Below are 26755 nucleotides of genomic sequence, written 5' to 3' on the forward strand. Positions count from 1 at the left end.
TTAGTTCTAAAGTGAGTCTTTTATAGATAGCGTACAGTTGATCCTGATTTTTTTTTTATCCATTCTACCAATCTGTGCCTTTTGATTGGAGAATTTACTCCATTTACATTTAAAGTAATTACTAGTAGGGAAGGACTCACTGTTGCCTTTTTATTATTTGTTTTCCATATGTCTTATACCTTTTGGTCCTTCATTTCCTCCCTTACTGCCTTCCTTTGTGTTTACTTGATTTTTATAGTGACACCTTTTTTTATTCCTTTCTCATTTACTTGTATTCTATAGATATTTGTGTTTAGCATGGGTATTACGTATAACATCCTAAAGTTGTAGCAATCTGTTTTAAACTGATACCAACTTAACTTCAACTGCATATAAAAGCTTCCTACTTTACAGCTCCACTCCCCCATTTATATTATTGATGTCACAAATTACATCTTCATATGTTTTATAACTGTTAACATAGATTTCTCATTATTTTTATGCTTTTCTCTTTTAAATACTGTAAAAGAATAAAAAGTGGAGTTATGAACCAGTATTACAATAATACTGATTTTTATGTTTAACCACATATTTACCTTTATCAGAAAGCTATATTTTCATATGGCTTCAAGTTACTACTGCCAAATGTACTTTTGTTTCAACCTGAAGGACTCCCTTTAGCATTTCTTGTAAGGCAGGTCTAGAGGTAATGAGCTCCCTCATTTTTTTTGTTTATTTGGGAATGTCTTAATTTCTCTATCATTTTTTCAAGGACAGTTTTCCTGGATATAGAATTCTTGGTTGACAGTTTTTTTCTTTCAGCACTTTAAATATATCATTCCACTGCCTTTAGGTCTACAAGGTTTCTCCTGAGAAACCCTGTGGTAATTTTATTGAGGATCACTTTTTTATAATGATTTGCTTTTTCTCTTGCTGCTTTCAAGATTTTTAAGATTTATCTTGAACTTTCTTCAGTCTGAGTATGTGTCTTGGTGTGAATCTCTTTGAGTTTATCCTATTTGGAATTAATTGACCTTCTTGTATTTGTATATCCATGTCTTTCCTCAAATTTGGGGAGTTTTTGGTCATTATTTTTCAGAATAAGCTCTCTGCCCCTTTCTTTCTTCTCCTTCTGGGACTCTCATAATATATATATTGGCCCTATTTTTGATGTTCCATAAAGTCTCTTAGGCTCTATTCACTTTTCTTCATTCTTTTTTCTTTTGACTCTTCAGACTTAAGAATTTTAAGTGCTCTGTCTTCAAATTTGCTAATTCTTTCTTTTGTTTGTTCAAGTATTTTGTTGATCCTTTCTAGTGAATTTCTCAAATTATTGCTTTTTAAGCTCCAAAATTTCTGTTGGTTCTTTTTTTGTTTATAATAATTCCTAGCTCTTTGTTGATAGTCTCATTTTGTTCATATATTTGTTTTCCTGATTTCCTTTTGTTCTCTCTCCATTTTTTCCTTTAGCTCTTTGAGCATATTTAAGACTGTTGTTTTAAAATTGTTGTCTCAGTAAATCCAAAGCCTGTATTTCTTTAGAGTCAGGTTCTGGAAGTTTATTTTGTTCATTTGAATGGGTCATCTTTCCCTGTTTCTTTGTATGCTTTGTGATATTTTGTTGAAAATTGCACATTTGAAAAAATAGCCATCTATCCTAGCCTTTGTAGACTGACTCTGTGCAGGGAAGACCCACTAATTAGCCCAGTGTGAAGGCTTAAGGGCTTCTCGGGTCTTTTCTAGGCATTAGTTTTCCCTCGGCCTGTATATGTGCTTTTCCCTCAATTTCCCCCATACATAACTGTTTTTAAATATCTTTTTCAATAAGAATCTGACTCCTGTTCTTCTTGGTGCCTTAGGTGTCCTATAGTATTCCTCTCCCCATAATCTCTTGCACCTAGGCACCCATGAGTCTACAGTACCCCTGTAGCTCTAACATGCCATAGTGACTGCCACAGCATTCAATGGCCTCCAATCTGATGTCCATACTATGCCTTCATTTCTGTCTGAGCTCTAAGTCAAGCTAAACAGACACCAGTTTCCTGGGAAGCCCCTCAACATCCCAGAACATTGCAAACAAGATCCATTCTTTTCCTTCTGTCCCAGGGTAAGAGCTGAGAATTGCATGACTTCTTCCCAGCCATGCTGTGCCATGCCAGGGAAGGATGAAGTAAGGGTGAGAAAAAACACCATGAAGTTTTCTACCATTTTGAATATGGATTTTTCTTGATTGGGCGTTTACTTGGTTGCTGCATATCCTTGACTACCTTTTAGATCTCCCACAAAACTGTTTCAATCTGTCTGTTGTTGTTTGTTTAGTGTTTCCATGGAGGAATGAGGGCATAGAATTTCCTAGTCCATCATCTTGCTGACATCAGTCTGTCTTATCTCTTAGTATGTATCTTTTGAAAAAAGAAAAGTGGGAGGAATGAGGTGTTAAGTAAGGCTAGGCAAAGGGAACTAAATCAGGATGCCTGATATGGAGAGAGGCCACAGTACTGTAGCCAGGCATGTTTTTGCCTATTCTGATGCAACTCACTACCAATATACTTCATAAATACACTATTTTCAAAGTAAATAAAGTCATTTTCTCTTTAAATAACACAACTATGCCTGCAGATATGCTGTTTTTGCTATTAAAGCAAGTAATTGATTGTGCAGCAATGAAGAGATTTGGAAAAATGGCACAGTTCTTAGTCAAATTTGGAGCAGAAGATAGGCCAGAAAAGTCTACTAGGAGATGAGTGTTTGTAAGTATCGATAAATTTGACATTTGAGGGTGAACTTTTCCTGGCCTGCTGAAAGAGTTTTGGAAGATTGACACCAGATAACCTATGAAATGCCTTTTTTTTTTTTTTTTTTTGCCCCAGTACAAATCTAAGCTCAGCACAAAGTTAATACATATGTTGTGAATTTTCCCAGGCATATTTAGATATGCCCTACTTTTGAAGTTTGCTTTTAAAACTTTCTGATAATTTTTAATAAATGCACAATTATAAGTAGAAGATTCCTGTTCAAAATAGGAAAACAATTTTTCCACACTTGGATTTTTTTTAATGTGGAGAAGAGACTAAACTAGTTGTTGTCTTTCGTTTTGTTGGCCAGTTTGTCTACTGTTATGCCAATACCACATTCACTTACCATTGTTTTCTCTTTTATACTATAGTCCGGATATCTGTTCTTTAAAATTGTCTTGGCTCTTCTTTTTTTTTTTTTGTCTGTTTAAAAAAAATTTTTTTTGAGGTATAGTTACCTATATATTGTATATATTGAGGTATACAATGTTGTGGTTGTTTCAAGTGTACAGCAAAGTGATTCAGTTATGTATATATATTCTTTTCCATTGTATGTTATTACAAGATATTGAGTCTAGTTCCCTCTGCTGTACATTGGGTCCTTTTTGTTTACCTATTTTATATGTAGTAGTATGTATATGTTAATCCCAAACTTCCTAATTTACCTCACTCTCCCATCCCCATCCCCTTTGGTAACTGTAACTTTGTTTTCTATGTCTGTGAGTCTGTTCCTGTTTTGTAAATAAATTCATTTGAATCATTTTTTTTAGATTCCACAAATAAGTGATATCATATGATATTTGTCTTCCTCTGTCTGACTTACTTAACATGGTCCATCCATGTTGCTGCAAATGGCATTATTACATTCTTTTTTATGGCCGAGTAATATTGCATTGTGTATATATATATATATGCACCACATGTATCTTTTCAAATTAGAGTTTTCTCCAGATATGTGCCCAGGACTGGGATTGCAGGATCATATGGTAACTCAATTTTTAGTTTTTTAAGGAACCTCCATACTGTTCTCCATAGTGGCTGCACAAATTTACATTCCCACCAACAGTGTAGGAGAGTTCCTTTTTCTCCATGTCTCCAGCGTTTATTATTTGTAGACTCTTTAATGATGGCTATTCTGACTGGTGTGAGGTGATATCCCATTGTAGTTTTGATTTGCATTTCTCTAATAATTGGCAATATTGAGCATTTTTTCATGTGCCTGTTGGCCATCTATATGTCTTCTTTGGAGAAATGTCTACTTAGGTCTTCTGCCCATTTTCTGATTAGGTTTTTTTTTGATATTAAGCTGTATGATATTAAGCTGTAGTATTTGCAAACAATACTACTGACAAGGGATTAATTTCCAAAATATACAAAATATATTTTTGTATATTTTGGAAATTAATCCCTTGTCAGTAGTATTGTTTGCAAATATTTTCTCCCAGTCCATAGGTTGTCTTTTCATTTTGTTTATGGTTTCCTTTGCTGTGCAAAAGCTTTTAAGTTTAATTAGGTTCCATTTGTTTATTTTTGTTTTTATTTCCATTACTCTAGGAGACTGATCCAAAATAAATATTGCTGCAATTTATGTCAAAGAGTGTTCTGTCTATGTTTTCCTCTAGGAGTTTTATAGTATCTGGTCTTACATTTAGGTCTTTAATCCATTTTGAGTTTATTTTTGTATATGGTGTTAGAGAATGTTCTATTACATGTAGCTGTCCAATTTTCCCAGCACCACTTATTGAAGAGACTGTCTTTTCTCCATTGTATATTCTTGCCTTCTTTGTCATTGATTAATTGACCATAAGTGTGAGGGCTTATTTCTGGGCTCTTTGTTCTGTTCCATTGATCTCTGTGTATGTTTTTGTGCCAGTATCATACTATTTTGATTACTGTAGCTTTGCAGTATAGTCTGAAATCAGGGAGCATGATTCCTCCAGCTCCATTCTTCTTCCTCAAGATTGTTTTGGCTATTCGGGGTCTTTTGTGTTTCCATACAAATTTTATAATTTTTTGTTATAGTTCTTTGAAAAATGCCATTGGTGATTTGATAGGGATTGCAGTGAATCTGTATATTGCTTTGGGTAGTGTCTTGGTTCTTCCTGCAGTTGTCCTTCCATATTAATTTTAGAGTCAGGTAAGCTCCACAGAAAAACACCATTGTGGTTTTGATTGGAATTGCATTAAAACTGTAGGTTAATGCCATATGAAATTGTTTTAATGTTAAGTTTTCCTGTCAGTGGATATGATATCTTTTTCCATTTATTTAGGCACATTAATGTTTTCAGATGATATTTTGTAATTTTCTATAAAAATGTCTTAAAAACCTCTTGTGGAATTTTTCCTAGGTACTGTGTATTTTTCCTGTATATATTCCTATAGTATGTAAATGCTATATATATATATATATTTTTTTTTTTTTTCTTTTAAAGAAGATGTTGGGGGTAGGAGTTTTTATTTATTTATTTATTTATTTATTTTTGCTGTATGGGGTCTTCATTTCTGTGCAAGGGCTTTCTCTAGTTGTGGCAAGCAGGGGCACTCTTCCTCGCGGTGCACGGGCCTCTCACTATGGTGGCCTCTCTCTTGTTGCGGAGCACAGGCTCCAGACGCGCAGGCTCAGCAGTTGTGGCTCACGGGCCCAGTTGCTCCGCGGCATGTGGGATCCTCCCAGACCAGGGCTCAAACCCATGTCCCCCGCATTAGCAGGCAGATTCTCAACCACTGCACCACCAGGGAAGCCCGTAAATGCTATATTTTATAAAATTACATTTTGTAACTTGTTCTATAGATATAGGAACATAATTGCTCATAAATAATAGTTTTATTTACTTATCTGTAAATTCTGTTAGATTTTCTTTCTTTCTTTTTTTTTTTTTTAAAATATTGAATAGTGTCTTTGTTTGAGCTGCTGTAACCAAGTACCATAGACTGGGTGGCTTATAAACAACAGAAATTTCTTTTTCACAGTTCTGGAGGCTGGGAAGCCCAAGATCAAGGTTACAGCAGATTCAGTATCCGGTGAAAACCTACTTTCTGGTTCATAGACAGTTTCTTGCTGTGTCCTTGCTGGGTGGAAGGGGAGCTAGGTTTTCTTTCTACTGAATAATCTTCAAATAATAACAGTTCTGTTTCTTCTTTCCCAATTCTTATAAATTTTTTTTTGTTTTTCTTTTAATATTGTGCTAACAGGACCTGCAGTACCATGCTAAGTAGAAGCAGCAATATTGGACATCCTTTTCTATTTCTGATTTTAAGGAGAATGCTTATAATGTTTCATCATTACATATGAACTGTATCGTAGTTTTTGGTTTATATTCTATTATAAGAAGTTCTATTCCTTGTTTATGCATTTGGTATTTCTTTTGTGCTGAAATGGTGTTGAATTTACTGAAAAAAATTTTTTTGGTAACCACTAAAATGATCATATAGTTTTTCTCTTTTTTTTTTTTTTTTTTTTTTTTTTTTTTTTTTGTGGTATGCGGGCCTCCCTCTGCTGTGGCCTCTCCCGTTGCGGAGCACAGGCTCCGGGCGCGCAGGCTCAGCGGCCATGGCTCACGGGCCCAGCCGCTCCGCGGCATGTGGGATCCTCCCGGACCGGGACGCGAACCCGGTTCCCCTGCATCGGCAGGCGGACGCGCAACCACTGCGCCACCAGGGAAGCCCCTAGTTTTTCTCTTTTTATCTGTTATGCTAGAGAAATTTTCTAATGTTAACTGTGCTTGTAATTAGTGAGATAAACTCAATTTGGTTACAATGCATTCTCTCATGTGTGTTGAAGTTTTTTGGTTGATATTTTGGAGGATTTTTGCATCTATGTTTATATGTGAAATTGGCCTATAATTTTCATTTCCTATTATACTATACTTGTTTGGTTTTGGTATTAGTTTTACTAGCTTCATAAAATGAGGTGAGAAATGTTTCCTCTTTTTCAATTCCTTAGAAGAATTTGAGTAATTCTTTGCGTATATCGATAGAACTCACTATATAGCTATCTGTGTCCCCCCTCTTCTGTCTATCTCTCTCTCTCTCTCTCTACTAGAATATATATATAAATTCTGATTTAATTTATTTAATGGCTATAGGAATATTCAATTTTTTTCTTATAAAAATAACATCTTTATTGAGATATTAATCATATACCATATAATCACCCTTCTAAATTGTACAATGTAGTGGGTTTTAGTTTAAATAATATTGTCTGACATTAAACCAGTTACTTTCTTTTAGTTATTATTTTCTTACTATATCTCAGGTGCATAGAATTGGACTAAAAACTGGCTTTAGCTCATGCAAACACTGATTACTGGTGCATGCATGTGCCACTTTTACTCATTTATTTAGTTTGTTATTATAAATAATGTAATAAGCATCTATGAAACCATTTGGCTCCCTGCCTCCCCTCACCTGAGGGTAACTATCATCCTGAGTCTATAATCTATATTGATCATTCCTTGCTGTCCTTTTTATATAATTTTATTGCATATGTGTGTATTCCTTAAAAATAACATTGAATTTTGATTGTTTTATGAAAAGGGGATCGTGTTGTATATAATTTTAAGAGCTTATTTTTCCACTTAATATAAGTTTGTTAAGAGTCTTCCCTATTTTGCAAATCACTGTATTTCATTTTGACTGTTGGGTAATATTCATCCACTCTCTTGACTGGGCATTTCAGTTGTTTCCTGGGGTTTGCTGTTGTGAAAGTACTGTTGTCTATATTCTTACACCTACCTCCTTTTTTTTTTTTTTTTTTTTTTTTTTTTTTTTTTGTGGTATGCGGGCCTCCCTCTGTTGTGGCCTCTCCCGTTGCGGAGCACAGGCTCCGGACGCGCAGGCTCAGTGGCCATGGCTCACGGGCCCAGCCGCTCTGCGGCATGTGGGATCCTCCCAGACCCGGGCGCAAACCCGGTTCCCCTGCATCGGCAGGCGGACGCGCAACCACTGCGCCACCAGGGAAGCCCCCTACCTCCTTTTGTACATGTGCCAGAGACTTGGTTACTGAGTCCTCAGATATGTGAAAGTTTAATATTAATAGATGATGCCAACGCGCTTTCCCAGCTGGTTTCACCAGTTTACATTCACATCAGATCCGTGGATTGACTTCCTCTCCAACATTTGGTATTGTCAGATTTTTAAATTTTGTAAATGAAACAGGTGTCAATAATATCTCCCTGTGGTCCTGATTTGTATTTCTCTGATCGCTAGTGAATGTTGAACATCTTTTCTTATGTTTATTGGCTATATGTATTTTTTCACTTGGGAAAACCTCCTTTGAGCTTATTTCTGTTGCATTTATTGTTTTTTTTCATTGAATTTTAGAAAATATTTATTCTTGACATTAATGTTCTCTAGTTGTACATGTTGCAAAATATCTATTCCTAGTTTTTAACTTGTGTTTTTGCATTTTTGAAAATATCTTTTGATTAGCAACAGTTTTTCATTTTAATATAGTCAAATTGGTTAATCATTCATAATTAATAATCATTAATAATCATTTATAGCTAATGCTTTTTTATTTTGGTTAAGAAAATTTCTTGCCCCAAAGACTAAAAGTTATTCACCTATATTTTCCATTTAGAGTTTAAAAAATTATTTTTAACACTGAATTCCTTATACCATCCTTACACCTTAGAGTTATTTTTTAATATTATAAGACAGAGATTCAATTTCAACTTTTTCCGTAGAGATAACCATTTTTTTCCAGCTCAGTCTGTTAACTTCTCACTAATCTGACATGTCACATCTGTCATATACCACACTTTCATTTGTGTATGAGGCTGTTTCTTGGCTCTGTTCTGTCAGTCACTCATCTATCCTTGTACCAATAGCACACGGTCTTTAATTATTATAGCTGCATGATAGGTCCTAATATCTGGTGAGGTAAGTCTTCTCTCCCTGCTCTCTTTCTTAACAGTGCTATGACTATTCTCAGCTCTTTACCTTTTCATGTAACTTTTAGAATCATCTTATTAAATTCTATGAAATTTCTGGTGAGGTTTATAAAATTGGAACTACATTGAATTAATCTGGAGAGAATTTACTTATTTATAATATCAGTTGTTTCTAGCCATGAACATGATATATGTTCCCATGAATTTAGGTTCTTTTATAAACAGCTTTTAATATATCTTTTATGATATTCTTCATAGAATTTTTACATATGTTTTATTAGATTTATTCCTGGGTGTCTGATAGTCTCTGAGATCATTGTAAGTAAAGTATTTTATATAATTTTGTTTTTTAGGCTTTTTGCTGCTAATATATTAAAAGTGAAACTCACTTTCATATTTTAATCTTATATGCAGCCAACCTGTTAAACTCTATTAGTCTCATAATTTGTAGGTTTTTAAAATATGTTCTATGTAAATAATCGTATCATCTGCAATAATATGAAGGTTATGTTTGAACAACGGTGTGAAACAGGTGAGGAAGTAAATTATGTAGATATCCAGTGGAGAACATAGCAGGCAGAAGGACAGCAAATACAGATGTTAAAGCAGGAACGTGGCTGATGTGTTCAAGGAATATCAAGGAAGCCAGAGTTCCTGGAGTGCTGAGCAAGCAGGAGAGTGGCAGGAGATGAGGTCAGAGGTACTGGACTAGATTATGTAGGGTCTTGTAGACAACTCTAAGGACTTAGGTTTTTATTCTGATTTGGTCATCCACTGAAAGGTTTTGAGCAAAGGGTGACATGATCTGATTCAGCTTTTTAAAGGACCATTCTGGCTCCTATGTTGAGAATAAACTACAATGGTCAAGGACTAAAGCAGGGAGACATGATAGGAGGCCATTGCAATAATCCAGATAATGTGATGGTGGTCTAGACCAGGGGAGTAGTGGGTAAAGGTGGTGAGAGGTGGCTGGGTTCTGGATATATTTTGAAGATAGAACTAACAGGAATTTCTGAATGTTGCTTAGGAGAGACAAAGAAGTCAAGGATGATTCTAAGTTTTTTAGTTTGAGCAATTAGAAGAATGAAGTTGCCACTGATAATGTTGTTGAAGAAGTTGAGCATCATTTCACATAGTGTCTTCTTTGTAAGGACTTTGAAGGAAATTTGAGTCTTATTATTGGAAAAAAGTGCATTTCTCTCAAGAACTTGCTTCATTTCTATCTTTGTTAGTATCTGTTTTGAACTATGACTGCTTTAGCTGCTGGAAGATGTAGAACCACATTTGTGTGCCTTTGTAGCAAGGGTATAGATATCTAAAGTATATGTACTTTTTTATTGACCTCATTCACATTTGACCTTGTTTTTATCTTTTTCTACCACTTCTGATTTGTTCTCTTATATGTTATATATCCTTATATACCTCCTTAAAATCTTTTTAGAACAGAACAGTGTATAAATAAATGAAAACAAATTGTTTGCATTGTATGCCACCAAAAAGGAAATGTGGGAGGTAGCATGAATTTTTAAAGACTAAGCTAAGAGTTAGAACATCGTCTTGAACTACAAATTAACATGTGTTTGTGTGCATACGTATATATATAAATACATATGTGTGTATAGATGTATATTATATATATATAATATATATACCTGAGTGCCTGCTGAGTTCCTACAACTCTGTATCATTCATTCAGCAATATTCAGTGCGTATCCACTATGTGTCAGGTGCTGTTCTAGGCACTTGATGACATCAATTAATAAAACAAAGAATCCTATTGTCAGGGAGCATGCATTCCAGTGGGGGAGATACTGACAAAAATAGCACATGTAGTAGATTAGTAAAGTATATTAGAAGATGGTATGTACTACAGAAAAAAACGTCAAGCATGATAAGGGAGACTGGAGGTGAAGGAAATATACAGGGAGGTTGGAGTGTGGTGGTCGCAGCATTAAATAGAGTGGTCTGGATGGGTCACATTGAGAAGATGCCATCGACAGAGACTTGAAGGAAGTGAGGGTGTGAGTTATGTCCCCTTCTGAAGGAAGAGCCATTCCATCAGCAGGAACAGCAAGAAAAGGTCTTGAGGTAGGAGTGTCCCTGGCTTGTTTAAGGAACAGCTGGGCAGCCAGCATACAATTGACTGAGTGAGAAACGTGGTGGGAAACAAGGTCAGAGAGGTGACTGAGCTGGGAAAAACAAATCTCATCTAGCCTCGTAGACTGTTATTAGGACTTGAGCTTTTTCTGAGTGAAAAGGGGCACCATTACAGGGTTTCAAGCCTAAGAGTGAACTGATTTGACTTACATTTTAAAAGGATCACTCTATCCATTATAGTATAACTTTACAGAGAGTTGATGATTATTTCTGCAATTTTAGGTATATTACAGCTAATACTGATACCGAAGAACAGAGTCTTCCACTCCCTAAGGCATTTAACACTCATATAGAGGAATTAAATTTAGATGCCCTTATTCAGGCAGCTGATAATTTACGTATGAATGAATCCAGCAAAATGGAGAGTTTTGAACTACTTTGTGACCACAAAGAAAAGGTAAGAAATATGTGATAATAACATGCTTGTATAGTTTTAATTTTTTAGTTAATCTACTGTCCCATTCATGTTATGACCATAACAATTGTGTCACAGTTTACACAAGCTAAATGATTGATGTAAATTTTTTTATAATATCACTATAATTTTTTAAAAGTAAATATAAGAGTTTATTAGGCTCTAAGTTCATAAAAATGAAAACCAGAGATATGATTATACACACTGACACTGATTTTATCAATCTGATATATTTCGTAAATATTTTGTAACAGATAAAGAATAAGACATACTGCTTCTCTGGAGGGAGGAAAAGCTACATTTTAAGCTTGCTATCTTACAGTTACTAATATAACAGCCATTAGTATTTCACTGTGTCCTACCAGTAATCGTTTTCCAGTGTTTAATGCTGGGGTGAATTGGGAAAGCTCATCCTTCCCACCACCACCAAAGGAAGAAAAAACGGTGGGTTTTTCAATATCACAAAGATCAATAAATCTTTTTCTTTCCCATGAGAGATTTAAGTCTAACCTTTGAGGATTTAGCAGCCCTAAACGCATTACCTAAAAGTTTTTAAATCTCCAGGATTGTATTAGGTAATTTAGGTAAAAAATGTGACTCCTCTTTTGAATGTATGTAATCTCTAATAACTTACAGATATTATCTGAAATGACCATTGAAGCATCATATTAATAATAGATAACTTAGAAAGGAAAACAAGGAGAGGATACTACAACCCAGAGAAAATTTATAAATTCTGACACCCATCAAGTTTCTCATCTTTGTAGGTGTGGAGCTGGTGTCTGCATAATATTCATTGGTTTTAAGATCCAAATGTAACACTACATTACAACACATTTTGTAGCCATGGATATTTGAACTTAAAGTGTGATATGCACATGAATAGATACAGTCATTTCTAAGTACCAGTTTACCTAATTTTTTAAAAGTTGCAGTGGAAGACACAGTCTGGTCACATTTCTGAGTTTATCTAATGTGCAGTTCTGTCTATTCAGTTTAGAGATGAAATAGAGTTTATTTGGCGGTTTGCTCGTGCTTATGGAGACATGTATGAGCTATCTACAAATGCACAAGAAAAGAAGCATTATGCTAATATTGGTAAGTATTTTGTAAATATTAATTATCCTCAAGTAGTAATCATTATCTATAGTAAACCACTAATGAATTTTAATTAAAGCTAAATTATCTTAGCTAAAACAAGTATGTTTAATTTATTTCCACATATCCTAGTACTTATATAGTCTAAGCACAGAAAGGTTTTTTTAGAATAAAAGTACATGTTCTTAAAAAATATTTGAGCATACTAGAACAGGCAACTGAAAAACTCAAATTCCAGCTTTTAAAGTTTATAAAATCACAGAAAGATGAGACATTAAGTGGTAATAATATGAGAAGCGATAATAGCAGTAGTCTTTCACCACAATTAAAATAACCCTTCTTACTCCCTGTAACGTAGAACTCCAGGTACCACAAAGAAATAACTACTCATACTTTAATGTTTTCTTCAAAATTTATCTTGACAAAACAAGATTAGCCTTGTTTTAAGGCTAATCTTGTTTAAGCCTTGTTTTAGCTAATTGTTTAAGCGGAGCAATGAGTCCATAGTTGTTCATTATACTGTCCTCTATTTTCCAAAGTAACAACAGCAAAAGAAAAACAGCTAGAATGTCAAATTCGATATATATATAAACCTTGGCTCTCACTGAGTATCAAACTCTTTCTTGCAAAAAGCCCCCTAAGTTTCAGGATAGTAATTTGACATCAAAACTTCTTTAGTTTTTTTTTTTTTTTTTTTTTTTTTAATTCCAAAGTCTTCTCTTTTCCAAGCTTTCCTTCTCTGAGATAGCATGAGGAAGAAACAGCAAGAAGACAATGATACTGCCAATCTCCTTCCAGTCTAGTTCCCTGTCATTTTTATTTCTAAAAAGGAAATATTTCCAAGTTCCTTGAAATTACATTTCTTCCGCTTGTAGGTTTCTTTGCCAAGTGGCCTCTGTACTTTATTTCTTAGTGGGAGGAGGATGGAAGGAATTCCCCTTCTTGTTCTTTACATATTCATCATCAGCTTTGTGGGGCAGTTTTTCTGTAGAAGTCCTTCTTGCAGACCATAAACAAAATGGAATTCTAGGGAAGAGATTTATTAACTTGAAGGTAAATAAAAATTTAGCCAAAGAGAACAGACTGATTTATTTTTATATCTACTGAGAAAGTCAGAGTATATCTATGTAAACTGTTCCAACATCCGTCAATATTAAATATATATTAAATAATTTAAAAATATATATTAAATGTATTTTTTTTCTTGAACACCTCCCTGCCCTGGGCATTAAGGCTTCTCCTATGTTAGAAGGTAGAAATATGATAGCAAAATAGACATGTTCTCAGACTGCAAGGAGCTTATGGCTTTGTGGGGAAGATAGTATTACTAAAATAATCCTACATATAAAGAAACACACTGAAGTAAGTTGTTAGTAAAGAAGAATGTGGCATATTAAGAGAGGGTATAACAGAAAGGAGGATATGATGGCGGGGGTGAACGCTGATGCAGGGAACTTTTTCTTCTGGAAGTAAGTCTCACATAGTAAAATTACTTGGGATCTATATTTTTAAATGGACCGAGAGTTTAACTGAGTTAATGTATGAGATGGTGAAAATAGAGAAAGAAGTAGGCTGGAGGAAATCCAAATTCTCGTACCCAAGTACAAGAAAGGAGCATGGATTGAGACAGGATATATTCAAAAAAGAAGAAAGTTTATAGTGTCAAAGAAAAAACAGTGACCCCTCAGATGTGTTCATGCAGTTATAGAAATAAATTTAACAGAATTCCTATTTTTTTATCCAAGAAATATTTATGAGAAATTTTTATTTATTCAAAATATTTATTCGAAATCACCGTGTCTAGGAACAAAGTTAAAAGGAGGGGTGAGGGAAGGAGAGAAGGAGGGACATGAATATGATCAAGACAGTGTTACACTAAGGAACTTACTGACAAGATCAATATGGAGACAGGCAATTGTAATTCAATGCACAGGTATTAAGTGCTGGCAAAGGTGATGGCAGAGAACACTGGAGCTGAGACATTGGAGACTGGAGTTGAAGGGCACTGGCACGCAGTACAAGGGAGGAAGAGTGCTGTTATTGCTCATAACAGTATATTTGAACTTGTATGCCCAGGGAAGATTGGATCACTGAAGAGTACAGAATTCTTTCCTAAACCTCCAACTGGGCTGTACCATCATGCAGTACATCTGTTGACGTGCTATGATTGATCATACTTGTCTTACAAATAAAATATAAATCTTATATCTAAAAGAACATTATTGGAATTTTCAGAATTAAATGACTGATACAAATGCCACAAATAGATCACAAAATACAATTTTGTAAGGGAAATAGCTTTCCTTTCAGGCTGAAGCTGCATAAATGAGGCTGCAAAACCAATCTGTATAGTACCCAGCTCCATTTGATATTCTCAGAGCGATGGAATCACCCCGATTTTAAGCTTGTGGCAGTGCCCTAAAAGCTATTTTTGTTCATTTGGCAATGTAGGGAAAATGTTGATTTCGTTTTTAAAGTCTGTACATTTAAAAGTATTTATGGTTTTCGATCATTCATTACCAGATTACTAACTCTTTTAATATATGTCCACAATGTACTATCAGTTATTATTTTAAAATACTTCCTTTTAGTTTTTTTCCAGTTTATGTAGATTTCTATACAGGGTAGTTCTCTTAATGGACAGAGCTATAAAGTACCACCTTAGCAAATTAACAAATAGGATAATGATTTTAGAATAAAATATCTTTATTTATAAAAATTATCTAAACTACTTATTTAGAAGGGCATTTTGTAGATCGTTGGATAGTCTCTTCAAGCCAAAAAAAAAAAAATTAGAGCAGGGAAAAGGAGATGGTATAAAATAAAACAGCCACTTTTTGAGAAAGATTTTCAGAATGTGGTTTAGACCAGTGGTCCCCACCCTTTTTGGCACCAGGGACCGGTTTCGTGGAAGACAGTTTTTCCCCCGGGGCGGGGTGGTGGGTGGTGGTGGGGAGCTACGGGTAGCAGCAGATGAAGCTTAGCTCACTCGCCCACGGCTCACCTCCTGCTGTGTGGTCTGGTTACTAACAGGCTGTGGACCAGTATCGGTCCACTGCCTGGCGGTTGGGGACCCCTGGGTTAGACAAACCTTCATCCAAAAATTAATAGGTTATTAAAAGTTATTCTAAAACTATGTAAAATTATTTAGGGGAATTATTTATTTACTGAGCCTGCTCATTATTGTGAAATGTTAGACAAGAGCTTCTCTGGGACATCTTCCCTTACCCCTTGAGATAGATTTGCTCTCTCCGTTCTCTGTTATATTCTCTTTTTTACCTTGTATTTATTTTTTGCACATAATTCATTTGTTTATATACCTACGTGCCTAGTGAAATGTGAATCCTTGGAGGTCAAGAACTGTGTCTTATTTGACTTTTTATTCCCAGAGGCTCACATAATATGATACTTAGAAGCACTCAGTAAATGTTGGTTGAGTTAATTACAAAACAATTTCTATTAACACTTCTAAATAATGATTGAATGACTTCTCTTGCACTTGGTTAAATCACTTAACCCAGTGAGTCTCAAACTTGAGCATACATCAGAATCACTAGAGGCTAGTTAACGCAGATTGCTGACTCTCAGAGTTTATGATCAAGTCCCTCATGCGGTCCAAAATTTGCTTTTCTAACAACATTCCAGGTGATGGCTTCTGGTCTTGGGACCATACTTTGGGAACTACTAGCTTAATTCAATAATTTACGTCCCACCAACTCAGATGAAGGTAATAAGTGTAAGTGCATTTATCTTTCAGGAAAGACATTAGGTGAAAAAGCTATTACTAGAGCACCCATGAATGGACATTGTCATCTATGGTAAGTACATAGAATTTATGCAGTCTTTAAAAAATTCTAATATGCCTCTTTATAAATTGCAATGGATTTTTAAAATATTATTGACCCACTTAACGTGTCATATTCACTAAAAAGAATATTTAGTATATAGCACAGTAACTGTTCTTGTTCTGTTTATTCTCATGTATTTTTCAGTATATGTATTTTAAATATATTCAAGATAAACTTTCATTGAAGAATTCATAACTGAATCTACCACGTCCAATAACTGTGCACATGATAAATTTAATTAAATCTAATTTCATTTAACATTTTGTTTGAAAACAAATACTAAAGTGATGCCACATTTCTAAATGAAACGCAGAGAGAAGAATAAAAGCACATCAGCCATTATACCTTGATGAGTCAAGGTATACAAATTCCACAAGTCAAAGGAAAGCCATTTCTAATATAAGAAAGCTCAAACAAAGGAAATCTAATTAGTTAGATGGGTATAGGTGGATATCCTTGGGACAAAACAATTTATTCTTGAGTATGTTTTGTTTTGGATCCTTTGTATATTTATAATTATAAAACACAAATAACAAGAAAGATATTGTTTTTAATTAACACTTCATTTTACTCATAGTTGTATTTCTATAGCATTTCTTAGTTTCTTAGTTATTTTTTCTCCCCAGTAATATTGGTACTTTAGGTGCTAGGAAGACATAGTAATAAATTTATTTTTGACCCTTCTCTCAGACCTAGATTGTCAGAAATCCACCCCTCTTTGGGATTATTTTATTCGTCTGGGATAGTCTTAGGCAAATCTCTCTCAAAATGACTTCTTTTCTGCAGGTCCACATTTATCCTCCAGGAAATTCGTTTTTGCTCCACCAACTCAAAAGTGCGAACGATTTTTCCAAAGGAGACCTGTTTCTTTACGCTGCCACCAGCAGGGGGAGCACCACTCACACACTCTCATCCTAAAACTTCCCTGGGCAGGAATCAGATAATATTTTTTATGTCCTCCAAACTCTAAAGGACATGCCAAAATAAGAATAGGTCTTTTGAAGCTGCCATCACTTAAAATGAGAAACAAGGCTACCCCCTTCCGTCTCGCATGAGGAGGTGGAACCCAAGTACCCTAGTAGTTTTATTCGCAGAAATCCCCCTTCCAGGTCTCTCTCTGCTTCAGCGAACTCTTTGCCTTCTCTTATATAGCCTGGAGATGGGTGAAGGGCTAAGCCTGGCAGAACCTGTGAATCATTTCACTAATGTGTCATGCATGGGTAGTAAAGTGTCTTGCTTTAGGAGCCAGAGTATACCTAATAGATAAAGTATTGTTCTGTGCCCTAGTGCCTCTGCCACACCTCTAGGAGAAAGGTAATTTTGCAATTAACATCCTGGTAGATATCTTTAAGGTCATTTCTCCAGTATGTAAGGGTCTTGGCTATTATTTCTACAGCCAGCTTTACCTTCCTCACCTAATTTGCATAATACTGATATTAATAAATGTGTTAAAGTACTTCTGTTCTTCCATTTTTAGTATAACTGTAATGAATTTATACTGATCAAGCTACACTTGCTTCATCTCTTTTGATAGCGGAGATGTTTGGGTGTTGGTTAGCCAGATTTGGACGCAGAAAGAACACCGAAGCCCTACTCTTGACTCTGAGCCTCCCCCTCCTCTTCCTCTGCTGTCCTCTTCCTTCTCCCATACAAGCATCTGCATCCATGGAGAATCACATTAAAAATGTACATTTGATGTTAACCCTCAATTTGAGGACACTTATCAGTGTGAACTTCCAAATTTCCATAAAGGAACAATGTTGAATCTTCTCTGAAGACTTCATCATAAGCACCTTAAACTTACCTTGTGAGGACAGATTATGCTTAACTCTTACTCAGTGGGTTTCCCAGCCTGTCTTCCACTAATCTGGCTACTTCTCTTTTGTTCATCTTTTTTCACTTTTTGTTGTGTACTAATTGCCTTGTTTATAACTGTGGGATTTAACCCCAAGGGTGAATCTTATTCACATACACACAGATACACACAGAGTACTGAGCCAATTGTGTTTCACATGATTTTTTATTCAGTATCAGTTAATTAAAAAACAATTAAAATCTGATCAGTTGCTAAAATTTAATAAATTCAAATGTCAATTTTTAGAATTTATTTCATTGTATAGTTGATTTACAACATTGTGTTAATTTCTGTTGTACAGCAATGTGATTTTATCTTAATTCATAAAATATATTATGATGTACCTACTGAATACAAGAATTCTCATTCAATTAAATACAGTAGTAGAAGTTTAGTTAGGGTGATGAAAAAAGAGAAATTAAGACTTTGACTTGAGAAGCAATGTGTGAAATTTAGGTTAACTGATTCATTCTATAATTAATTGTAATAAAATGTCATGAAAATATCCTGCTGGAATTTTTTTCAGTATGTTATGACTTTTTCTCATTCATTCAGCATAAATGACAAAACATGGCCTCTAGGCCAAATGCAGCTGCCTGCTTTTGTAAATAAAGTTTTAGTGGAGCACAGCCACACCTGTGCATTTGTACATAGCAATGAAGTTGAGCAGTTGTAACAGAGACTCTCTGATCCCACAACCTTAAATGTTTCCTACCTGGCCCTGCAGCGAAAGTTTGCTGACCCATAGTTTACAGGGTTCTGTGATGGTTTATAAGCCTTCAGTTTGAAATAAAAGATGCAGTCATTAGAAATAATTATCATAAAGGGTTGATATGGAGGGAATAATTGAAAAACAAATATTATTTTAAAGACTTGCTTTTCATCTTCATCTTTTCCAAAATGAAATTGCTCTGTAACTTTCAGGCTACATAAACTTTCTATATAATTCTGTCGTTTTTGTTGTACCAGCCTAAAATACTTCTAGAATCAAGAGAGCAGAATCACCAATGGATTTGCAGTTTGTTAGCCAAATAGGCCTGACCTTAATTATAATTAATGTCTTACATATTTGTTGTGCTCTACTGTTCACAAATTATATCCCCATGCCTTCTAGCATGTGATTCACAGAACAACCTGTTTCCATTTTATAGAAAGCAAGGCCGTCTGTGTGTGTGGTGCAGTATATGTGTGTCTGGGTGGTGTCGTGATTAGTAACCAAGGGTCATACAATAAGTGGAAAAACAAAAACCAGATCTTATATTTGCATGTACTCAGTATTTAATCTATTATTTACTCTTCCTCTGCTTTTTCACAGGATAAATAGCATTGGTGCTAAATCAGAAATGCTACTGGGAAACTAATGGAGTTGTTTAGTAGTTGTTTACTAGTTGTTGAGACAGGCTGGGTACTGGTCTATTCACTATAGATGCAAAGAAAATACAGAATTTTTGTCAATGCATAGTTAGAACAACCTCTAGATGGAGGTAATAGACCATATTGTGCGTTAACTTCTTTCATAGTTCCCATCAACCTGAGAGTTTACAAAATAAAATTTTAAATTACATTTTCCAAGATAAACAGTGTGAAAAACAATAACACATACATGCAGATATAGGTGGGATTGATTACCAGAAAAGAAATGATGATCCTTTGGGGAAAAGTGGTTAAGGTAAACTTTGAATTTATGACATGTAGGAAGATAAATAATACTTTAGACTTGAAAGAAGCAGACTTCAAAATGATTATGAAAAACACAAGACTCTGGTGACAGATTATTTATAAGGGAAAATGTACATATTTCATATAATTGTTTTCTTAAGTCACGTTTTTTTCTTTTTCTTCACTCAGAGTAACTTGGAAAGAACATGCTGAGAGAGCTCTGTAAAAGCTAGAGACGTGCCTAAGTTCTGATTTTCAAAAAATAGAAGATTGTTTCCACCACTATAGATCAGTGAACATAGAATCTTTTCCTTTGATTACAGCACAAATAGTTGGGTTTTCTGTGAGTGATGAAGCTCAAGCAGACTCAACAAATTTTTCTAAAAATGTGAGATGATCTGTTTTTTCTTTGCTAGTAGGTAGAGTAGGGAAATTGAGCTAATATATCTGGATTTAAGGAAAGCTTTAAGGCAAGTTCACTCATAATATTCTTGGGGACAAGATGTTAAAATGGGCAAGGTTCTTTGTTACCCGTTCTGGCAGAAGGGTTTGAGCCTCAATCATTCAAAAGAATAACTGTTGACAATATCATGATTCTAGAGTTCCAGGTCTAGATCTTAGACACTAGTGTGTTCAGTAATTTTTTTCAGTGGGTAAAAATGTGGAAGGTATGATTATAAATGTTGCAAGTGACGCAAAATTAGGAGGAACAGGGTGTATGATGGATGACAATAGTAATTAAAAGATTTTCACATGTTGAAAGAGATACTGAACAAGGTGAATTAAGAGGGATAAATATGGAAGGAGGGATGGAGAGGAAAATGTCAAAATTTAAGGACGTGAGGGAAAAACAGATGGAAATTAGAATGAAGCATGGAGTTTAGTTAACAATAATATATTAATATTGGTTCATTTTGAAAATTTTCAATATTGTATATCAATATTAGTACAGTTGTGATAAATGTATTATAGTAATTTAAGATAGTATTTAAGATAGTAATTTAAGTAGTATCTCCTAATCTAGGTAGGTTCTCAGATCATAATAGGTTGCTTTTGTCATGACTCTTGCTTCTACTGTTAGGAGATTATTGATTTTCTAATGAAAATTAAGAGGTCAATAAACTTATAACTGAAAAGTGGGCATTTTATTGGTTGTGCATAAGTTGTGTGAATTATGTGATCTTTTGTGTTCAGGAATGGTCTAACTGTTCCAAATTAAGAAAATTGTTCACTTCAATTTTTTATTTGAAAGTTATGTGTATCTACAGAAACAATCAAGATAAATAACACCCAAAATTACATTTTTCGTTTCAGTTATGACAATGCAAGTGAAAATTAAGACTTACTTTTGAATTATTTAGGTAAATGAATTTTTTTTTTTTTTTTTTTTTTTTTTTTGCGGTACGCGGGCCTCTCACTGTTGTGATCTCTCCCTTTGCGGAGCACGGGCTCCGGACGCGCAGGCTCAGCGGCCATGGCTCACGGGCCCAGCCGCTCCGTGGCATTTGGGATCTTCCCAGACCGGGGCACGAACCCGTGTCCCCTGCATCGGCAGGCAGACTCTCAACCACTGCGCCACCAGGGAAGCCCGTAAATGAATATTTTGCCTCAGACAGAAACACTCTGAATACTTTTGCACAGACAGAAACATTCTGAATGTAAAAAGTAATATGTGCCCAATTTTTAGAGGAAGCAAGTTGCTGAACAAATGTTGTACATAATTTATAGTCAAATATTTATGTAAATTTTATATTCCCAAGCGAAAAAAAGTAAAGAATCCATGGGATGCACTCTTCTAGTAATGAATGCAGTGTTTCCAAGGAAGGATTGAAGGACATGGGGAATTTTTGAAAAAACATATTCTAAAATTACCTTTGATTTTAGTATTTGTTTTTAGTCATGATATTTATTTTAATTTTCAAATGACATTAAGGGGGCCTTGAACTCTTTATTTTTACGATGGAGAAGCAGGAATCTGTTGACACAATGTATTTTTCAGTTTAATACTTATGTGAATAGACTTTTCTGAGGGTCTCTTTGTGACTCTGATGTTGATGAAGGTGATGGCAGCAGCTAATCTTTCTTGGAACTCACTCCAGGCCAGACACTATTGTAAGTGATCACGTTTTAGATATTTTCCCCTCATAGCACACATATGAGATAGATGGTGTTAGTATCCCCAGGTATAGCTGAGGAAACTGGCCTCATGTTAATGTCAAACATTGGTTATTTATTCATCTATATGAATACTTTTGTTAAATATTAATGAATGGTTTAGAGATTTTTTTAAATGTTAAATTTCATGGTATTTGATTAAAAGTTTACACAATGTCCACTGTTTTTATCCTTTTCAGGTATGCGGTTTTGTGTGGCTATGTATCTGAGTTTGAGGGCTTACAAAACAAAATTAACTATGGATATCGCTTCAAGGTATTTCTTGATATTAAAAATGTTTTACTGTAGCTGTATGTTCCATTCACAGGTATAAATCAAATTATTCAACAGATTTATCTCTAGGAATTTATCTTTTTTACTTAAATGAAATGACAGTCTTTAAATAGTACTGTGCCAAAAAAGAAACAAACTCTTTGGGTGATTAAGGATTATTATTATTATTATAGATCCTGAAGCAAGTCACATAGTAGATGAGTATTATTTTTTTAAAGGTAGAAGCTTAGCCTTTTAGTCATGAGCACACCAACATCATAAACATGGCTGGCACTAATTAGTTAACATTTAATACATATTGATTTGCTGGGAGGAGTAGAATTCAATCTAGGGCTTAAATTTGCCATGATAGATGAATAAAATAAGTAATGCGCATACTGATTATTTATCATGTGCCTGTAGTTGTAATCGTTCAGTAAATAACCCCTCAGGGTCGATAATTTTAGGAATGGGCAGAGAGCTCTTTGTTTTCCAGCTCCCTATAACCATTTGACAATGTCAGGGGAGTAGATTCTTCTATCACCTAGTTCTGCTATTCTTTTCTCCATTATACCCACATCATATGACATTTGTAAGTTTGCCTCTCAGTCAATAAGTATTAGCTAGGCAAGTCAAGGGCAGACAAAAATGTGACTTGGATGTTTTCTATTTTTAAGGTGACGTTTTCTGAAGCCTTATTAAATCATAATCACAGTTCTGGTTCTAGTTGTGAGCATTTTGATGAGTGAGTTATTGAGAAGCTTAATTGTATTAATGATAAAGATTGAGGAGGGAGACAAAACAACATTATAAAGTCCCTTTGAATTTACTAGGCAGAGTTCTACTCAACACTACTTGAAACTTGGGAGATATTTCTTTTGGATTTTCTTTCAGGAGCATCTAGATAAAGCAATAGAATTTTTACCTGAAGAACCCTTTTTGTATTACCTCAAGGGAAGATACTGTTACACTGTAAGTTGAAAGCTTTTATCTGTAAAGCTTATTTGAATATACTCTGATTATATGATATACTTTCAGTGACTTACTCTTTTATTGTTTTAACTAGTGCCTGCTATAGAGAAAATGATGAAATCAGTACATATTTTGAGTTTATAAATTTATATATTTTATAATTATATATTGAATTACACACAATATATGATTTTATAAATGCATGTATTTTTTTCTTTACTGCCTTTCCATTTCCCCTTGTGGCAGTCACACTGTCTCCCTTTAAATGTGCTTTTTCTCAGATGGTGATCAGCCACCAGTACCCATGCACCCTGTATTGGTGCACTGCTCTGTTTTGTGGGAGAACTTTTTTCCTTTATCAGAGTTTATTAAGCATAAATTATGTGCTCACTGTCCTTTTCTTCAAGAAACTTTATTTAGAAGGGGACATAAGACATATAGAAATAAATGCAGCTGGTGAGTCTAAGACCCAATGTGTTAAATGACACCTGTTTATGGAAAGTTAACAGAATGTGAAAATATATCTTAACAGCTGCATAAAAAAATTACCCTGAAGAGAACTGCTCTTTCTGAATGAGAAAATTGGGATAGGCAAAAGAGGAAGCTTTTTAATTGTGGCTTATAGAGGATTAGGGGTGAAACAGGAGGTTTGCTTTTACTGAACACCTGCTATATATGTCAGATGTGCATTTTATACTTTATATTTCTTATCACATTTCATCCTTTTAACAACCCTGTAAGCGGTTTTTATTGTGCCAGTTTTAAATGTTAAGAATCTGAGTCTTCATGAAGGTAGGGGACTCCCCTAGGATTTAAAAACCATTGACCCAACCTCATGAGTCTGGAACTTGAATGTACACTATACAGTTAGGCTTTAAAAGCCCAAGAAGGAAATTTTAATTCCAAATGGAACCTGATCTTCATGCCATAGACAAATGGCAGAAGGTAATGCTAATCCTTCCTGGAGGATTGTACCTTCACACACAAGCCTTAGAACATTCTTGCAGAGTTGAGCTCACAGTGAAAAATAATAGAATATATACAAAGAAACAAGCCATCATAAATGACAGTCAAAAGAAACAAAAAAAGAGAACAGAAGTAGATCTTAAAGACTTCAGATTTTGGAAACATGGAATACAGAATATTAAACAGCTACCTACATAATGTGTTTTTAAAACTAAATTGAATTAGGGGAAAAATGGATGAGGAGCATGAGACTACAAAAATGACCAGGTAGATTTAAAAAATGGAACAATTTTTGATATAAAAAGTATATTATTTGTCATTAAAAGAAAACTCAATGGAAAGATTTGGTAGTAGATAGGCCCCGCTAAAGAGAGAATTAACAAACTTTAAGACAAATCTGAAAATGTTGCCTGGAAGCAGCACAGAGGATCAAAGAGATAGAAAATATGAAGGAGAGATAAAAAGACATGGAAGGGAAGTAAGGATACCACGTAGTGGTGAATTTTTATCTCCTTCTTTTGGTAATTAATAGAACAAAAGACCAAAAAAAAGCATGTAAAAAAAGTATGTAAAACATTGATTGGAGCCTTACATTTAATAACCTTGATCTAATAAACATAGATGAAAATATGTATCTAGCCATTAGCAGATACACATTTTCAAGCATATGTTGAATGTTTACAAATCTGACCATATATGAGGTCGTGAAGCAAGTCTTAATAAATTTCAAAGAATTGATATCCTATAGGTTTTCTGATCATAATGCAATTGTAATAGAAATTCAGAAACAAAACAGCTTAAAAACCATAAATCTTGAATTAGAAATAATAGGACATGACAATAAAATAAGATGCCATTTTATACCTACTCATTTGATAAAATTTTAAATTATCAGCATGAGATGTAAAAATATGGAGCAACAGGAATTCTTACATTGTTGTGGGAGCACAAATTGGCACAACCATCTCTGAAACAATTGGGTATTATCTCTGAAATTTGATTGTCTACCATATGACAATGGTGCCTACCCTAGAGAAACTCTTGCAAATGTGCTTTAGAAGGCATGTACAAGAATGCCTGTAGCAGTCTTGTTTCTAAGAGCAAAAAATGGAAAAGTCCCAAATGTCCACTGAAAAAAGAGTGGATGGCTGAACCAAGATGGCGGAGTAGAAGGACGTGCTCTCACTCCCTCATGTGAGAACACCAGAATCACAACTAGCTGCTGGACAATCATCAACAGGAAGACACTGGAACTCACCATAAAAGATACCCCACATCCAAAGACAAAGGAGAAGCCACAATGAGACTGTAGGAGGGGTGCAATCACAGTAAAATCAAATCCCATAACTGCTGAGTGGGTGACTCAGAGACTGGAGAACACTTATACCACAGAAGTCCACCCACTGGAGTGAAGGTTCTGAGCCCCATGTCAGGCTTCCCAACCTGGGGGTCCAGCAACGGGAGGAGGAATTCCTAGAGAATCAGACTTTGAAGCCTAGTGGGATTTGATTGCAGGACTTCAGCAGGACTGGGGGAAACAGCGACTCCACTCTTGGAGGGCACACACAAAGTAGTGTGCACATTGGGCCCATCAGCAGTCAAGCAGATTAAAGTTTTACTGAGCTCTGCCCACCAGAGCAACAGTCAGCTCTACCCACCACCAGTCCCTCCCATCAGGAAACTTGCACAAGCCTCTTAGATAGCCTCATCCACCAGAGGGCAGACAGCAGAAGCAAGAAGAGCTACAATCCTGCAGCCTGTGGAAAAAAACTACACTCACAGAAAGATAGACAAGATGAAAAGGCAGAGGGCTAAATACCAGATGAAGGAACAAACCCCAGAAAAACAACTGAATGAAGTGGAGATAGGCATCCTTCCAGAGAAAGAATTCAGAATAATGATAGTGAAGGTGATCCAGGACCTCGGAAAAAGAATGGAGGCAAAGATTGAGAAGATGCAAGAAATGTTTAACAAAGACCTAGAAGAATTAAAGAACAAACAAACAGAGATGAACAATACAATAACTGAAATGAAAACTACACTAGAAGGAATCAATAACAGAATAACTGAGGCAGAAGAACGGATAAGTGACCTGGAAGACAGGATGGTGGAATGCACTGCTGCGGAACAGAATAAAGAAAAAAGAATGAAAAGAAATGAAGACAGCCTAAGAAATCTCTGGGACAACATTAAACGCAACAACATTCGCAGTATAGGGGTCCCAGAAGGGGAGGAGACAGAGAAAGGACCAGAGAAAATATTTGAAGAGATTATAGTCGAAAACTTCCCTCATATGGGAAAGGAAATAGCCACCCAATTCCAGGAAGCGCGGAGTCCCATACAGGATAAACCCAAGGAGAAACATGCCGAGACACATAGTAATCAAATTGGCAAAAATTAAAGACAAAGAAAAATCATTAAAAGCAGCAAGGGAAAAACAACAAATAACATACAAGGGAACTCCCATAAGGTTAACAGCTGATTTCTCAGCAGAAACTCTACAAGCCAGAAGGGAGTGGCATGATATACTTAAAGTGATGAAAGGGAAGAACCTACAACCAAGATTACTCTACCCGGCAAGAATCACATAAAGATTCGAAGGAGAAATCAAAAGCTTTACAGACAAGCAAAAGCTAAGAGAATTCAGCACCACCAAACCAGCTCTACAACAAATGCTAAAGGAACTTCTC

The 26755-nt window shown here is 35.1% G+C and overlaps 1 protein-coding gene across 4 annotated transcripts in view; it reads left to right on the forward strand.

Annotated features, from left to right (window-relative positions):
• RMDN2 (regulator of microtubule dynamics 2) overlaps positions 1-26755 on the forward strand; it is an 86129-nt gene that overhangs the window by 25795 nt on the left and 33579 nt on the right. For all 4 annotated transcript variants that reach the window (XM_028496928.2, XM_028496927.2, XM_028496926.2 and 1 more), the window contains exons 3-7: positions 11048-11222; positions 12236-12338; positions 16096-16156; positions 22055-22130; positions 23022-23099. In XM_028496928.2, the coding sequence (XP_028352729.1) occupies positions 11048-11222; positions 12236-12338; positions 16096-16156; positions 22055-22130; positions 23022-23099 (493 nt within the window). The remainder of the gene's footprint in view (positions 1-11047; positions 11223-12235; positions 12339-16095; positions 16157-22054; positions 22131-23021; positions 23100-26755) is intronic.

This window comes from Physeter macrocephalus, chromosome 12, assembly GCF_002837175.3.
Source record: "Physeter macrocephalus isolate SW-GA chromosome 12, ASM283717v5, whole genome shotgun sequence".
NCBI lineage: Eukaryota > Metazoa > Chordata > Mammalia > Artiodactyla > Physeteridae > Physeter > Physeter macrocephalus.